The sequence below is a fragment of the Malania oleifera genome, chromosome 8, assembly GCF_029873635.1.
Source record: "Malania oleifera isolate guangnan ecotype guangnan chromosome 8, ASM2987363v1, whole genome shotgun sequence".
NCBI classification, from domain to species: domain Eukaryota; kingdom Viridiplantae; phylum Streptophyta; class Magnoliopsida; order Santalales; family Ximeniaceae; genus Malania; species Malania oleifera.
This window is the reverse complement of record NC_080424.1, coordinates 34,569,346-34,587,983: the sequence shown is the minus strand read 5'-3', so window position 1 is coordinate 34,587,983 and position 18,638 is coordinate 34,569,346. Positions and strand designations below refer to the sequence as shown.

General features: G+C 36.6%; 1 protein-coding gene across 1 annotated transcript in view; it reads right to left on the bottom strand.

Annotated features, from left to right (window-relative positions):
- Nucleotides 1–18,638, bottom strand: part of LOC131161361 (uncharacterized) — a 63,622-nt gene that overhangs the window by 30,409 nt on the left and 14,575 nt on the right. Inside the window, exons 2-3 of the mRNA XM_058117079.1 lie at nucleotides 17,538–17,737; nucleotides 3,050–3,151 (exon numbers count right to left, since the gene is read on the bottom strand). Coding sequence (XP_057973062.1) covers nucleotides 3,050–3,151; nucleotides 17,538–17,737 — 302 coding nt within the window. The remainder of the gene's footprint in view (nucleotides 1–3,049; nucleotides 3,152–17,537; nucleotides 17,738–18,638) is intronic.

Genomic DNA, 18,638 nt, shown 5'->3' with positions numbered 1-18,638 from the left:
AAAAAAAAAAAATGCCAGAAGAGTGGAGGAAAAGTACATTAGTACCTTTGTACAAAAACAAATGCAATATTCAAAGTTGTACTAACTATTGTGGAATTAAAGTTATAAGTCATACGATGAAATTATAGGAAAGGGTGATTGAACATAGAATAAGATTAGAAACGAATTCAAAAAATCAATTTGATTTTATGCCTGGGAGATCAACAACAGAAGCTATTTATCTTTTAAGAAGTTTAATGGAAAAGTTTAGGGAAAAGAAGAAGGACTTGCATATGGCTTTTACTGACCTAGAAAAAGCTTATGATAGAGTACCTAGGGAAGTTCTTTGGTGGGTATTATAAAAGAACGCAGTTTGTAGTAGTTATACGGAAATCATTAGATATGTACGATAGAGTAGTGATTAGCATTAGGACTATAGGAGGAGATTCTAGAGAGTTTCCAATTGCAATAGATGTACATCAAGATTTTACTTTGAGTCCTTATCTTTTTACTTTTGTAATTGATGAACTAACTAGGAATATCAAAAATGAGAACACTTGGTGTATGTTGTTTGTAGACAATATCATGTTGATTGATGATAGTAGAAGCAAAGTGGAATCTAAGCTAGAACTTTGGAGAGCCACATTAGAGCCTAAAGGGATTAGAATAAGTAGGAATAAGATAGAATATATGAAATGTAATTTTAGTAATGAAAGAAGTAGCAATAGAGAGAAGATTAAATTGGATAATCAAGAAATTAAGATTAAATTGGATAATCAAGAGATTAATAGCATTGATAAATTTAGGTATCTTGGATCTATTATGCAAGCTGAAAGGGAAATTGAAGAAGATCTAGTGCATAGAATTAAGACAGGTTGATTAAAATGGAAGAGTGTGTCAAGTGTGTTGTGTGATCGTAGAATACCCTTAAAATTAAGAGGAAAGTTTCACAAGAAGGCTATAAGGCCAGCTATGATTTATGATTCAGAATGTTGGGCAACTAAGAAACAACATGAACAAAAAATGAAATTTGCTGAGATGCATATGTTAAGGAGGATGAGTGGTAACATTAAAAGATGAAGTAAGAAATGAGCATATATGCAATAATTTAGGTATAGCGCCAGTTGAAAACAAGATAAGGGAGGGATGACTTAGATGGTTTGGGCATTTGAATCATAGGCCTAGTAGAGCACCTGTGAGGAGGAATGAGTTCGTAATTGTTTCTAGCATGAAAAGGGGTAGGGGTAGGGGTAGGCCTTAAATAACTTGGAATGAGGTAGTGAGGAAGGATTCAATAGCCCTTAATCTAATAGAGGAAAACGATGTGGATCAAGTCAATTTGCAGGAAAGGATTCATGTAGCCGATCCCACCTAGTGGGACTTAAGGCTTGTTCTTCTTGTTGTATGAAATTTATTTATATATTCTTCTTAAAAATTTCCGAAGAGGCTTATGCCTTAATGCCTTGCCTCACCAAAGTCAAAAGACCACACATTATGCCTGTCTTCTAAGACATTGAACTCAACCAAGGTGACATAAATAACCTTCGAGTCAAGGAATTTCAAAAATTAAAATTCATTTTGGTAACATGAGAATACACATAACTATAAAATAAAACCCTGAATTTCTAAAATTAGAAGTATATAACAAAATATCAATGAATAATGTTTTTGATTTCTGGATCATTTAGATTTTCCAACACTGTACAAAACCCAAACCGTCTTCAAAGTAATTACATAGTGATTAAAAGAAAGGCCTATGAAAATAAAAACCGACTATCAAACTAGAAATATTTGAACCCTGGTTATGAAAAGCCTTGGATTTTTTATGTGAACAATTTCCAAGCCTTGGGTTTCGTTATTGGCAAATGCTTATGTAAATAAAAATCCCATATAAATAAACAGTAACACAGTGTCATCCACTGTGGGTGGATACCAACAGCAAAAAGACAAGACATCATAAAATAGGAATTATTCTTATCAAGATTATCTTAAGAATAGCATTACCTAACCAGCAGTCAAATTTTTAAGCCCAATAAAGTCAAATTGCCAATGTTACAATGGTACCTTCAACACATTTTATCTATTGTGCTTGTTTAGGTTTAGGTATGCTCACAAGAACATCAACTTCATCTGCTTAGAAGTAATTCTCAGTCCAATATATTCAAACTACAAATGTTGTCTTCAAAAGAATTTGCAGCTTCATCTATGGTACCTTTTTAGATATCTTCACATCAGCATCAAATTCATCTAGTTTGAAACGATTTTCTCAAAATAATACTCATATAATAAAATTGCATAGTCATCTAAAAATTTAAAATCACAGGCATCCCTATGCATAGTCTCAAGGGCATCTCTTTTGGAAAAAATGCCTATATGAGATCTATTGATGCAGAAATTTTCAACATGACCAGGTTTCTATTGTCTTACCCAACTCAAATGGCATGCCTCCTTAATTCTTTTGCTACTGAGTTTGGTGACTTCTTCAGAATAATATATATAACCAATTAACCTTGCAAAGACCCCTCTTGCGCCCCCCACCCCCAAATGATAATTCTCATCAGTTTGATTCAACAAAAAGTTGCAGCATTGGATAGGCTACTCCTGTAATTCTCAAGTTCGTTTCAAAGGCTTGTGCTTACAATGACCTGTTTTATTAGCAGGTATGCTTTGTGTTTGCAATGATATACCATATATGCAGCTTGAAAAATCTAAGTGTGATACTTATTTCTATTGACAGAGTCACCTACACAAATCCTGAAGTTTGACTACATATTGGAGGTCCTAGTTTTAGACTTTGAGATGGGATGGGAAGGGTTTTGTGAGGGGGGTGGAAACCAACTTTTTGTGTAGACTAGGCTTCCTAGTCTCAATGGGCCTCCAGCAGACCCCCCAAAAAAAAATAAAAATAATTGAATATTAGGAAAAATAAATGGATAATTTTACCAAATACAGAATACCGGCTAAAAGAATGAACCAATAACTGTAAGCATGCATATTTGTTTCTGTGAGTTGAAAATAGCAGTAAAAAATAATATATGCTGATTGTAAAGTTGTGACGTTTTAACTTAACTGCAATATAGACACGTGCCCTGATGACAAAAGGTAGGGATCTTCGTGGATCCATCAGTTCACGTAACAGCCTCCTAAGTAAAAAAGGAAGATCTTGCAATCTCTGTGGAAAAGAAAAATCATCTCTCAGGTTTTGTGCTAATGCAGAACTTATAAAATGTGAAAACGATTGTAAGCCCAGAAACAAATTTTCTATACAAACGAAAAATAAATAAATATACTGCAAATTGACCATTATAATTATCTTTCTTCTGGAAAGGATGAAAAATATGTATATCATTAAAGTTCAATTAATGCGTACACAAAGCTCTACAAAATTTAACTTCAATAGAAACCAAAACCGCAGAATTTGCTTCAGTTGGTACTTTAAATATATGCAGGCCTACAAAAAACAGATTTCTGGAGACATGGGAAAGATGGCTTCAAAATGCACTAGTAGAAGCAAAATCACATTGTGTCTCAGAACTTGGAAATGGCCTCAGAGCAGTTCCAAAATCACTCAACCATCCTCTAGATTCCTGCAGATTTTGTTAACAACATAAATAGAAGGCTTCATTCTGGCCCTTCAATTGATTTTCATGCAGTTCTTGTCTTTTCCCAGGGATGAACAAATTAGTGTACATCCTATCACTTTGTGGACATTATTAACAGATATGTAGATCAGTTAATACAGAATTAAAGTTGAATGAATCGAGATCACAGTCATTAGGAGGAAAATAAGTGACCAGATGGGATGGTTTTGCCTTGCCCTGCGAGTCATATGGTTCGCCCACATGCATAAAAGGCCAGCAACTGTAGTTTTGAGGAATAATATGATTTTTAGGACGCTTAAGGGAAATTCATGACATAGGAGTGCTCTAAAAGAGTTCTTATGAACTTGGGCGACTAGAATGTGACTTAATGATGCAAACAAATTCAGTTCTTGCAGTTGTGGACCAGCAAGTTTTTGACCAAATTTGGAGCCCAATTTTGTCAGGGTTCTAGAGCTTTTGCGAAGGTTCTAGAGCCAAAAAATATCCCCCACCACCTATGGATTTTGAATTAAAAAAGTGCTTTTTCATTAGATTAAATTACAGTTAATTGGAGTTGTCTGCTAGAAGTTATAGTCATTTGAATTTTGGTGTGCAGCTTGCCAGTTTAAGCTTTCTATGTTCTATATGTAATCCTACAAATGAAAACGTGTTAAGCTCTAGTTTTGTGTCCTTTTAAAAAATTTAGTCAAAGTCAGTTATTTTTACCTGAAAACAATGAAATAGCATTTTCCTATGCTTGGAGGGCTTTTCCAAGTCTAACACCCATAGTCATGTATTAACATAGAGAGTGTTTTTGAATGAAATTTTGAGACTTTGGCCTTCGCCTTGTTTTTCTTCAGTTCTATATCTCCTTTGTGAGTGGTGGTATTTATCTTTGAATCATGTATCTCTAAAGTGGTGAGTTATTTGTACCTTTAAAGCAGTGATTTTGCTTGCTTCTGTAACTCTTTGGTAGATTCCATCAAGTGGTGAGCAAAGCTACCTATTGTGTGTGTGTGTGTGCGTGTGATTTGCTAGTTCCTTCTTTCTAGCGACCAAGTATCAATTGGTATCAGAGCCAAGTTCTCATAGCTATTAGTGGTCGTCATGCACAAGAACAATGTGAGACCTATTCATGATTTTAAAATGGATATGATGAGAAGGAAAATCCAGAAATTCCAGCAATCTGTTGACATTAGGAGAGTCATGGTGGTAAAAAATGATGCTAAAAATGGTTCCTCCAGCAATGATGATGGTGATGTTAATCCTTTCTACCATGTTCCAGATCATGATTAAAGGGATGGCTCTTCTTCTCATCACTGTAGAAGATGGAATCATAAGTTTCCTGGAGATATTCTTATGTGATAATGGATATTCCAACATTTGAAGGGAAAACGCAACCTGATTTCACTGAGTGGCTTCAAACTATTAAGAGGGTCTACGATTTCAAGTAGTACTCGATGAATGTAAAGTAGAGTTGGTTGCTATAAAACTCGAAAAATATGCTTCTTTATGGTGGTAAAATCTCAACAAGCAAAGAGCTCAAGAAGAGTGAAGCAAGATCAAGTCATAGGAGAAAAATTCATGGTTTTAAATAGCAGCCACGACAGTCATGTAATGATGTTACGTAAAGGTCTTTTGGGTCCTCAATGCTGTTACACACTGCTAGATCGGTGGGAAGAAAAATCACTAGTGTACAGCCGTTCAGGCTGCTACCATTATGTAACAATCACTACAGCCGTTACGCAACTGTTACAGGACTATTCCAGTAAAAAAAAAAAAACTATATTCTTTATTTAAAAAATTTTTCTTCTCATTTTTCCTTTTTTTTCCTTTTCATAAATTATTCTTGATAAGCTATGTGAAGGGGGGAGACTATAATGAGGATGATAATCATTTTTTAAATATTCACAAAAGATGCATTAATCAATAATTTAAAGTGAATACTATTTTGTTAAAAATATTTATTTTGATAATATTGGTAATATGATTTTTCTTTTCTATATTTTGCAGCTTCGACCTTCTTTTTCTTTTCTAGTTTTTTCGTGTTCAAGTTGTTAGTAATTTATTTATTTAATGATAAATTTTATGATTATATAATATAGTTTTAAAGCTTGGGTTATAGTCATACAATATAACTTGTTAATATAATTATATTAGATTTTTATTACTTCAAAACAAATAAAATAATAAACTCATTTTAGTCTTATTTGTATGTCTTATGTGCCTAATAGATTAGAAGAGTGTATAATGAATTTTTTTCAATAACTAATTTATCAAACATATGATTAATGAAAAAGCAAAAATGTGTGTGTGTGTGTGTGTGTGTGTGTAAGTATATATATTACAATTTTTCTGTCAATAGCGATTTAAATCATGCAAAAAATTTGTTGCCCTTGTTAAACAATGTTAGTAAGTTGAACTAAAGGATCCAAAATACACTAGAACTCTTTTTAAGAAGAGTTAAGAGCTTCAAACATGCAAATATACAAATATACATAAGATTGTGTGTGCTTGAAAAAAATTCAGTGTTACACCCACTTCCTGTCACATAACATCTGCTACTCCCACTTCCTACTACAACCCATTACCGTTACATTATTAAACCATGGAGAAAATGAAAAGGGTGCCAAAAAGGAGATTCTAGCCCGAACACTATAGGCAAGAAATGTTTCTGAAGCTTCATAATTTGAAGCAAAGAGATCTATCTGTGGAGTACACAATGGAATTTATGCGGCTAAAGTTAAAGTATGACAGTTGAATCTAAGGAACAAACAATAACTTACTATTTGTGTGGGTTGATGCAGGAAATCAATGAAATGATTAGTTTACAACCTTACTAGAGTTTCTACTTGCATGGAAAGTAGAAAATAACAAATTTCAAAGGAGTGATTTCATGTCTGGAATTAAGGAGCGCTCTTCAAACCAGGGGGGGTGTCCATCTCAAAGCCAAACAGCAACAAAGAAAGGGGCTATATTGGGGTTGTTTCTAAGTTAGCTATTTAATCAAATGCTAGCTCCAAAAAGCCTGCTTAAGTGTCATGGATATGAACATATTGCTTCTAACTCTCCAAATCACAAAATCTTTTCTGTTATAGAGGAGGAGATAGAAGATGGAGGTGGCTTGCTGATTTGCTCAGATGACAATGAGGAAGTCTAACCAAGGAGCTGAGTGCTGCCCATGAAGAAGATGAAGATTGGGTTCAATGCAACATTTTTCACATTAGATGCAGTTCTAATGGGAAGGTTTGTGATTTTAATATTTATAGTAGAGCTTGTGCTAATGTTGTGCGTACAAAAATGGTAGACAAGTTGCAGCTCCAAATGACGGCACATCCTCATCCCTACAAATTGAGGTGGTTGGATGAAGGGCACGAACGAAAAGTAAACAGAAGATGTCTTCCCTCATTTCCAATTGGTATGAAGTACAATGATATACCTAAGGATGCATGTCATTTGTTGCTTGGTTGTCCAACGATATGATAGGTGAGTTCATCATGACGGTAAAATAGTAATTATTTTTTGAAACATGGTGTGAAGATTGTCTTGGGTCCTTCTAAATCAATGATCATTTCCAAATCTTTTAAAGAAACAAAAATTAATTTGATTACTCATTTTGAATAAGAAAAGTTGTTGGGTAGTTTGGAGATGGCATATGCTCTTATTGTTTTTGAAGAAAATGCAAAAGTAAGTGAGTTCCCACATGAAGTGCAACCTTTACTTGATGAGTTTAATGATGTTGTTCCAGAAGTCCAACCTCCAAGTCTCCCTCCAATGCAAGACATTCAGCATTGCATTGATTTCCTTCATGGTTCTATGCTTCCCAACAAGGCAGCTTATAGAATGAGTAAAAAAAAGCATGAAGAATTGCAGAGGCAAGTAGATGAGGTCATGGAAAATTGGTGAGAGAAAGTAAGAGTCCATGTGTTGTTCTTGTGCCAAAAAAGGATGGATCATGGCAAATGTGCATAAACAGCAGGTCGGTGAACAAGATTTCTATTGATTTATCATTTTCGTATTCCTCACCTTGATGATCATCGGATCAGCCATATGGTGCAGCCTCTTTACAAAGATTGATCTTAGAAGTGATTATCATCAAATTAGACTAAGACCAAAAGATGAATGGAAGACAGTCTTCAAAACAAAGATGGTGTTTACGGATGGATGATTATGCCATTTGACCTTTTCAATGCTCCTTGTACTTTCATGTGATTGATGAATGATGTGTTTAAACCATTTATTGACAGATTTGTTATTGCCTATTTTGACAACATTCTTGTGCATAGGAAAGGCAAGGAGCATCTTGAGCATTTGCTAGCAATGTTTCAGACCTTGAGAGATCAGAAGTAAGCCAACTTAAATAAGTGCCAATTCTTCACTAAATAGCTTGGCTTTCTTGGGCTATGTCAGGAAGCCCGGTGCACAAAGCTCCGCCATATGTGGGGTCCCAGGAAGGGGCAGACCACAATGGGTCTATAGTACGCAGCTTTACCTTGCATTTAGATCCACCGTGATCTGCCCCTTCCCAGGGCCCCGCATATGCAGGAACTTTGTACATCGGGCTGCCCTAAAAATAGCATAGCCCAAGAAAGCCAAGCTATTAGTGAAGAGTTGGCACTTTTTTGAGTTGGCTTACTTCTGATCTCTCAAGTTCTGAAAAGTAAGGCAAATTTTTTGGACAATAAAACAATTCTATTTAAAAGAACATAATTACAATGAAATGAAGATAAGAAATCCCCCAAGACAAAAAGCACATAAGAAACAAATTACATCAAAGCTGCCTCCAATCCCTTTGAATATCAGACAGCAAAAGACCTCCAAAAACCCCAAAAGAATGAGCCCAAAAAGAAGCAAGAAAAATAACTCTCCCAAAGAAATCTTGGAGAAGTCTTTTGATCTTTAACAAATCTAGCATTGCTTTCCAGCCAAAGCGACCACAAGACTGTAAAAAAAGTGAAGTCCCAAAAATATCCTCTCTCTCCTTCAACCTGAAACCCCAAAAACTTCACCTTCAAGAAATCCAGAGTTGTGGCTGGAGCCACCCAAACCACACCAAAGCATGAAAACAAATTGCACCACATGCATCTTGCCACGTTACAATGAATGAACAAATAACTAATAGTCTCATTGCACAGCAAACAAATGTCTGGACTTATAACTTTGCAAGGCCTCATTTTTTGTAGCAAATCATTTGTGTTGATTTTGTTAAGAATTGAAGTCCAAATGAAAGGCCTGTATTTTAAAAGGAATCTTTGCTTTCCAAACAGCTTTGTGTAAGACGAAAGGGCTAGGATATGTGGGTTTTATGAGATCGGAAAAGAAAGATTTTGAAGAGAAAGACCAATAGTCCCCAATCCAAAGCCTTGTATCCCTGGCGAATTTCGCACGAAAGAATCCACACACCCAATAAAAGAGTGAACTCACTAACCTCTCTTTCATTGAGGCTTCTAAGGAAATGAAAATCCCAAGAAAGAGAGCCCCCACTCAAAAGAATAAAAAGCTGAAATTGGTTCATTGCGAACAGTGGAAAGTCAAATAGATTTGGCACCAACAGCTCCAACAGACTCACCAACCCAAATGTCCTCCCAAAATTGAATTTTATCCCAACTTACCAAATGATCCCTAAAACCCCCTTACCCCAGGCTGCAAGAAATCCCTATTATATTCTCAATCTTACTAGCAACCCCCACCAGAATCTTTAAAAATTGAAAGAAAATATAAAGGGATAAATTGAAAGAAAATATAAAGGGATACTAGAAAGACAAGTCTGGATAAGCCATAGTAGTCAAAAGGCGCAAGGTGCATTGAGGTGCAAAGGGTACTTGGAGATGAGGCACGATGCACGGCACTCGCCTCACAAAGGTGAGGCGCACAATTATTAAAATTGTGTACAATGCCTATGAAAACACATCAAAAGTAATATTATAATTTAAAATGCCAAATATTCAATACCAAAACATAAACAAATAGAAATTATGACAACCAAGTACCAAGTTCCAAGTGAAACAAACATAGTTCAACATAAGTGATTACACATGCAAGAGTTCAAGCTTCAAATTAGAAAGGAAATGAAATTGCCAGGCCAAAGGCCCAAAAGCATCAACATAGTGGCTTAATGCAAGTTAATCTATAACTTGCCAATAGCAGGGCAGCCAGCCAGCCACCAGCAAGCAGTAGCAGCAAAATACTGAGCCCTGAGGAACACGAAGAAGAATAGGAACTGAAGAAGAAGCTGAAGAAGAAGAAGAAGAACGCAACAACAGCAGCAAAATACTAAAGAAGAAGAAGAAGACTTACTAGTTTGAAGCAGCCTGACGGAAGGCTTGAAGACTCAAAGACGAAGGTCGTGCTGGCTCGAAGGCTTGAACCTCGAAGAAATAGAACTGAAGAGAAGAAGAAGAAGAATAGGAACTGAAGAAAAAGCCGAAGAAGAAGAAGAAGGCAACAACAGCAGCAAAATACTCAAGAAGAAGAAGACTTACTAGTTTAAAGCAGCCTGACGGAAGGCTCGAAAACTCAAAGACGAAGGTCGTGCTGGTTTGAAGGTTTGAACCTCGAAGACAAAGGGCTCTTGTGAAGGCTCTCTTGCTGGTGAAGGCTCGAAGACTCAAAGGCTTGAAGATGAAGGAGTTTTGTGCTGGTTCGAAGGCTTGAGGACAAATATTGTGCTGGTTCAAAGGCTCGAACCTCGAAGACGAAGGGCTCCTGCGATGGCTCTCTTGCTGGTGAAGGCTCTAAGACGTGAAGACGAAGCCTGGACTGCTGGTTTCGTGTTGGTTCAAAGGCTCGAAGACGAAGCCTGGACCAGCTGGTTTGAGTCGAAGCCTCTGGCTAGGGCTAGGGCTGGTTCGAGTCAGGCTACGTTTTCTTTCTTAAGAGGTTTGAAAAAATGAAGTTAAAAGGTCAAATATCTGAGGCGTGACTCACTGCGCTGCACCCCACTGCACCTAGGCACGCCTGACTACAATGGGATAAGCATAATTCTACCATTGAGAGGAAAAAGAGCACCTTTCCACCCATCCAATCTCTTAGAAGCCCTTTCCACAACATAATCCCAAAAGCTGATAAATCTACGGTTATCCACCAAAGGGACCCCAAAAGAGGACAGCAGCCAATTCAAAACACTACAACCCACCTCTGTAGACAACTCCCTAACACTCTCAACAGGCATATTGATAGTGGCAATACTGCCCTTCACCATATTAATCTTAAGCCCGAAAACCTTCTTGAAAACGTGATGGAGACCTAAAATATTCATAAAGGAGGGTCTATGATTGTCTAAAAAGAAGATAGTATCATCAGAAAACTAAAGGTGCTACACCCAAACCCCCTCTCTCCCCACCTCCACTCCTTTCACTAAACCTCTATCTACTACCCAGTCTACCCTATCCAACATCCTACTCAAAATTACAGCCACTAAAACAAATAAAAATCGGGAAAGAGGGTCACCTTGCCTAATCCCTCTCGTAGCCTTAAACCAAGATTTAGACTTGCCTTTCACTAAAACCGAGTAGCTCACATTATGCAAACAGCCTCTAATCCAATGTCGCCATCACAAGTCTCACCAAACTCCTTCCTCACAAAAATCTTATCCTGGAAATTCCAATTCACTCTATCATAAGCTTTCTCAAAATCCAACTTAAGGATGGTTCCCTTCTTCTTCCTTCTCAAAATATCCTCAACAACCTCACTGCCATCCACAATTTGCCTACCCCAACAAACGCAATTTGGGCCTTGGAAACAACCCAACCAAGCACCACACTCAACCTACTAGCTAAAAATTTAATGATGATTTTATAAGAACATTGGAAACTAAGGGGTTGTTGGGTATCGCTGTCAAAAATTAGAGAAACAAAAACCAAAAACCAGAAATAGAAACTAAAAACCAGCAACTTATTTGATTAACATTTATAAAACTAATACAAATAAAAAACTTAATTAAAAAAATGCTCATTTTCATATTTAAATCAAAATATTATAAAAATATGATTAAAATTATAAAATTACAAATAATACACATTAAAAAAATTACTATAATAAAAATAAAATTTATTATAATTATTTTACTTCGTTGTTCTATTTCCAAAATTTACTTTACAATAAATTTTTTATTGGACGCGACAAATGAAAAATAGTAAAAGTATTTTGTAATTGGTTTTATTATTATTTTTTAACATTTAGGTATATTTTTATTTTAAAATATATTTAAATTTAAATTCATATGATCATTTAATTTTGATTTTAATTTTAAAATATATAAATGCATAATTTAATCCAAAAAAAAAACTATTTCTAGATATTAAAATTTTTGGCAATAGATTGCCAAAACAAATGAAAACCATAAAGTCTAGTTTTCAGTTTTTTGGAAAACAATAGAAAACCGACAACAGAAACAAAAAAACTGACAACAGAAATAAATGCATATTTATGATCTGTTTTTTCACTATGAAGAAACAAAAATAGAAAACAGCAACAATACCAAACAGAACCCTACGCTAATAAGTCTGATAGTCCGACATAATAATGGATTTATTCTTCTTTGGCACTAGATTTATGAAAGTGGAATTGATAATCTTGCTTAAAATCCAATTCCATAAAATTCATTAAAAACCTTAAGCAACTCGGCGTTAACCACCTCCCCAACAATCTTGGAAGAAATCCATATTAAAACCATCAAGTCCTAGAGCTTTATCCCTCTTCATCCCAAAAATTGTGGCCCTCACTTCCTCTTCCTAAAAAGGTCTCTCCAACCAAACCCCCTCCTCACCAGACAAAGGGTACCAATCTAAACCTTCAACCGATGGTTAACTATCATCCTCCTCAAAGTACAAATTAGAATAAAAGTTAGTGATTCAAAAGCAATTTGACTCTAATCAGAGATAATGACCCCCATGTCCACTTCCAACTCCCTAATCAAATTCTTCCTCATTTTCCCATTAGCTATCTTATGAAAAAATCTAGAATTACAATCACCATCTCAAATCCATTTAAAACTTTTCCTCTACCTCCAACTTTTCAATTCCTTGAAAATCACCCCCCGCCCCCAATTCATTCTTCAAAGACACTCTTCTCATCTCTTTCTCCCTTGAGAGACCACTATCTTCTTCCTTCCTATCTAACTCAACCAACTCTCCTAAAATACTAGCCTTTCTAAAGCTTAAATCTCTGAACACCTCCCTTTCCATTCTTTCAACTTCTCTTTTAACCTCTTCAAATTCTTCATGAATCTAAAACCTTCCTACCCCCTCTCCACATCTTCATTCCAAGAATTCCTTACTAAGGGTTGAAAAAAAACATGATCGAACCACATATTTTCAAACTTGAAAGGGGTAGGACCCCAAGCAACCTTCCTTGATTCCAAAATGATGGGAAATTGGTCCAACATGAGATATATTAGGGAACTCACTCTCCAACTCTGTACAGAAAAGGAACTTGTCGAGCCTACTTGCCACCGCTCTAGCACCTCCCACCGACCAAGTAAAATTAGCATTATAAGGGGGAGATCTCTCAAACCACAATCTCTAATAAATGAATCAAAATTCAGCATAGTAGCAATAACTCTATCACCTTTGTTTTTCTCTTGGGAAAATCTTATAGCAGTAAAATCACCTCCCACCTACCAATTAGGAGCACAAAATCCAAACACATAACAAATCTCATCCCAAAAAGAGCACCTAAGGGTTGGTCTACAGGACCATATGTCGATGATAGCCACCATTGGCCCTGGCCTTTCACATCTACTAACATGGAGAGAGAGAAAAAAGCCTACTCGATTATCCACTTTAACAATAGAACGAGTGTCCCACAGCACCAAAATACCACTGACTGACCTTTGAGAAGGTACAAAGGCCTAATCCTTATTACGTCCTTCCCAAATCCCATCAACATTCTTAAGTTTAGTCTCTTGAATCAAAACAATATTAGGAGAATATCTAAGTAGGACCTCTTCAATTAGCCCCCACTTTCTAAGGACTCCCAAACCTCTAACATTCCAACTAACAACTTTCACAATTTTACTTGTTCCCATCCCTTCCCAACTCCCTTCCTTACCCTATAATTGATAGAAAACACCAAGTTCTTAGGTTCTTTTCAAACTTTTTTTTTCTCTCATAAGTTCTAGGACTCACTAGCAGTTTCACCTCAGCCCCTACAAAACTAACTAATTTCATACCCAAGTGCTCGAGGAGTGTATTTGGACTTGAATGTCTCTCTCACTAACCCCCAGGCCAATACCGAAAGCTCTACCCCAAATGAACCGTCCCTGTGGCATAAAGTGTCAGAAAAAAAAATAGATTAAACACGAATAAAATAGGGGGAGCCCGGTGCACAAAGCTCCCGCGTATGGGGGGTCCGGGGAAGGGGCGGACCACAATGGGTCTATAGAATGCAGCCTTACCTTGCATTTTTGCAAAAGGCTATTTCCACGCCTCGAACCCGTGACCTCTAGGTCACACAGCAACAACCTTACCATTGCGCCTAAGCTCTCCTTCAAGGGGAAGAATACCTTTCCCATATTTGGATGAATTCGAACCGGCCATAGGAATAGCTACCTCTTCATCAATACCAACCCCACCCCCCCCCCCCCAAAAAAAAAAAGAATCCCTTTACCATAGGAATATCAACAAAGTCCACCGTGTCAGAGTTAGGCTCAAGGGCAGAGGGCAAAGACCCCTTATCAATCAAATCTTTGGTTTGGTTTCAGTAGTGTTTAATGTCATTTGTACCCCCTCATACTTTCAGGAAAAAATTGTGCACTCTTTCCCATACCGTTGTATACTTTGTGTGTGATCATCACACTGCCCCAAGTCTTCCACTCCGTCTCCTTTGAAACTTTCTAATGTAAGTTGTGCCAAGGCATCCCTTCATACAAATCTAAATCAAATCTCAATTGATCCACCAACAATTCCAACTCAAAATCACAAAAGCTCAAGTCATCTTCCATATCAGAGATCTCCTTTTCGCCATCACTAGTCAAATTATCTCCAGCTCCTTGCCCATCCTCCCCTTTAGCTGCGAGCTAAAAGATAGTTGTGGGTCGGAAACGTGCAATGCATTCCTCATATTCTCTTCCATCACCTTCAAGTCTCCCAAACATTGTGCCTCTAAAACCTCTCCCTTCAATTTACCTTGTGAGATTTGCTCGACCCCCCTTTCTAAATCCCCCCCCCCCCTCCCCTCCAACAACAAACCACCTAGCTTACCCATCTAGCCACTAAAAATGAGACTCGAATAATTAAATCTCCTTTCCATAGAGCCAAAAGGTCTTGGATCCACCTATTGAATCAAATCTGATACCACAATTTTTACCCTTTTCCACCCATTTGCTAACAACCCTTCTCGGCCCATTATATATCGGCCCAAGTTTGCGATCCCCAATACCAACCTTTGGAAAGGAGTTGCTTCCAAATTGTCTAGAAGTTCTCCTTTCCTTTACCAGAAACTCTCTGACAACTTCAAAGAATGAGCGATTATCCAAGAGCCTTTGAAAAACATTCTGCTTCTCCAACTTCTGCTCACAATGACCGAAGTCCATGGAGCCACAATCTGCACAACTCGTGTTGTTGTATCCTTCAACGTCAAAAGAAAACTTCAATGAGACTTCAAGAAACTTATGCCATCCTTCATTTTGATTTGCTTCTAGGACACGGAGTGCTTGCCTTTGACCTCCAAAAGACCACTTCTCAATACAGATAAACCTGCCCCTTTCATTACTCTTCACCGCTATACAAATCCTGCCTCCTTCCCTTCTGAAAAGAGCATCCCCCCAATGTCCATTCGCTGCCCCTAGAGGGCCCAAGAAAATCACCCCCAAGGATCTCAAGATCCAAAGAAACTCCTCCTTTTGCAGTAATATAAAAAAGAGGAATCTCCCTGCAAATTCAGAAAGACTAAATGTTGTACTATCCAAGCAATAGCATTAAAAATTTTCCTCTACAATCTTCACAGTAGAATGTCCACTCGTTTCAGTCCCATCCCCCATAACCACGTAGGATATACAGCAAGAAGAAATCATGTATCAGTAGCTGAAAGAACATGACTAGGCAGAAAGTAATCAAACAACAAACAAACAGCAGTCAAATACCGAACCACAGCCAGTAGAAGACCATCAGCAAAAATAAATCAACAGGGTCAGACAAATGTGTCCTTCCCTATACGGATAACACCATTACACCCCCAAATCTTATCTATTCTGGTAGTCACAAAGAAAATTCTCGCTGGTGCAGACTCTCTTCTAGAAATACTCAGATCTCTGGTGAAGTTCGAACAGCCAAGAGAGATTCGAGTAGTCCCTACAGGTCCAAGATGATTGCCAAAGTGATCCATAGGGAAGAAATCCTCCTGAAAGCCTACTGGTCCGTATGGAAGAGAGCCTGCCGAAGTGATCCGTAGGGAAGTAAGCCTTGTGAGAACCTACTGGTGTCTAGCGAGAGACTTGGAATTGGAATGAGTAGTCTCTGTTGAACGCGAAGTCTCTGTCATTGGTGAAGTTGAAAGAGCAATATCTGACGCTGAAGAAGTCAAACGAGCAATCTCTGTCACTAGTGAAGTCCAACAAACCCTAAAGATCAAGGATGACTTGCCACATGGAGATGCAAAAGTCTGTATAAGGAATTATCTGTGTTCAACAAGGCTATCCAATGGAGACAGGGTTCGATTACTTTGGAAATGTTGGGACATCGATTCAGTTTCTGGTCTAGGGCATCAGAGTAAAAGGGTTTTATGTCAAAAGATTTGGGAAGACGATGTTCAGAGAAGCTTACCATGCCTGCTATCGCGAAGGAGGGAGGCATTAGGGAGACAACATCATGTCAACTCAAAGATATAGTATCATTACTCCCAAACATTCAAATTGATAATCCTATATCTAACCACCCACAGTTATGTACTAAAGCTCTTATAATCCTGTCTGCAAGAAGATTCTCTCCACAGCATTGCACTTTGTGATTTCCACTGAGCTTTATTAATTTGCTTATTGTCACCATAGTTGTCTTCAAATTTAGTTTTATTATTCAGCTTACTTTTGTGCATATGCATTTCATCATGTGCCTCGCCAAGAGAAACCAGTAGACAAATTTGAGAAATTTAATTCTGGTCCTCCACAAAACAGTCAATTAGGTTCAGCAGTCCCCTCATTCCTTGAAACATGCTTTATAGCAATCAATGTGCTCTTACTCAGCATCTTGCCACACAATGATGTGTTGCAGCAGCCTTCGACCACAGTGTTAACTCCGACCTTTATCCTCATTTACAAGGGGCACAACTTTGCCCTGCAGGAACATCCATAGCCATAAGTATACCCTAAACACTATATGTACATAATGCAAAAGGGGTACAATTACAAAGTTTAAGAATGCAAAACAGCCCAAATAGTGCAGCCTAAAATAAAGAAAATATTTTGTTCATGTACATTTTAAATGCTTCCATGTAGCAACCAAATTGATAACAAGTACAAAACCGACAAAAAAACAATAAATACAATCCCTAAATAGCTAGGCAAACTGGACAGCCACAAATTCTAGCATGTTCACTTTAAATTCATCATATATATTTCTGTTCGATAATTTTGTTGCAACAAGTGGATCTATGTTGACAGACCCCTTGGAAGCTACAATAGATTATAAAACATACAATATTGGACTCGAAATAAACTTCTATTGCAATTGAAATGCACCAACATATTCAAATTATGGAGGCTACAAAAAATGGTGCAACTAGTTGCCTTTTATTATCAGAAACCAACTACCATTACATCAAACTAACTGCTTTGAAGAAACCTAACCTAAATCAAATACCAGAACTGATGTAAATGGGTTATTGAGGAATAGAATCCAAGATACACAAGTACAAATCACATAGAGAAGAAAAATTCTCTAAAAAAAGGCTGAACAATTAAGGTGTTCTACAATCAAATGAAACCAGAATAGTTAGGATCTTCCTAACCCTACAACAGAGTGCTACAAGTGCAAAGAAATATACCTGAATCAGACCATTTGTATTTTCACCAAATTGACGGTTGTATGTTTCAACCTTTCCTAAAACCTCAGCTACTTCAGGTTCTTGTCGCCGCTGTAAGGAAGCCTCATCAGGAACCAACAATGTGATTGCACGACGGCACAGTGGGCATCGACATGCCTGAAGTGTCGATCCGTGATACCAAACAAGTAGAATACAGTTGCCTGACCAGTAAAACAACACACTCATTATTGGTAACTGTTGAGAAATTATATCAACATATTATTTTGATTTTACCCAATTATTAGAGGAACAAATTTACCTCATTATGTATCTCACATTTAAATAACACTAGCAGGAGGGCACGTGACACTTAAAATATACATTTTTTATTTCTTTCTTGCTAATAAAAAATTCTCCGTCAAGCTCATCATTAATTTTTTACACAGAAAAAATCAAATAAAGCAATACTAAAAGACATATTAGCGATGTGAAAAATGTTTATGAAATTTAATTGAATAAAACTATATTTGAAATGCAAAAAAAAAAAAAAGGGACTCATTTCATTTGTAAATTAGCTCTTAACCAAATTCATTTGCAAAGGGATTCATGTAGTCTGGGTAGTACAAGTTAAAATATGAATTCAAATTAATACTCATATTTGAAGCGTAATTTTCAAAAAAAAAAATAATTGTTCTCTGTATTTGTGAAATTCATTTGAAAGCTTTTAAATTTTGATTAGATTTGTAATAAGAAGGCTATTTTAGTTCCTTAATTTGCAAGTTTCAAAAAAATTAGATTTGTAAATAAATTTTATGAATTAAATGACTTTAAATAGATCGAATTTTATGTCACTTATTTCAAATAAATCATAAGGTTCTATTTTGAAAGTTAAATATTTTCATCTATCTATATCATATATTTGATTGAACTTCTAAATCACTAATTTGTGTAATGTTTTCTCTATCTTAAATTGGAACGCAATTGAATATATGATATTAAAATGTGTCTAATTAATTCTATTTTGCCCCATCTTCTGTAAATACATTTTGTATGTGGTATGGAATTCTTCGAGTTTCACATCATCTATTAAATATATATTTTTTTTTTTAGTATAAATGTTTT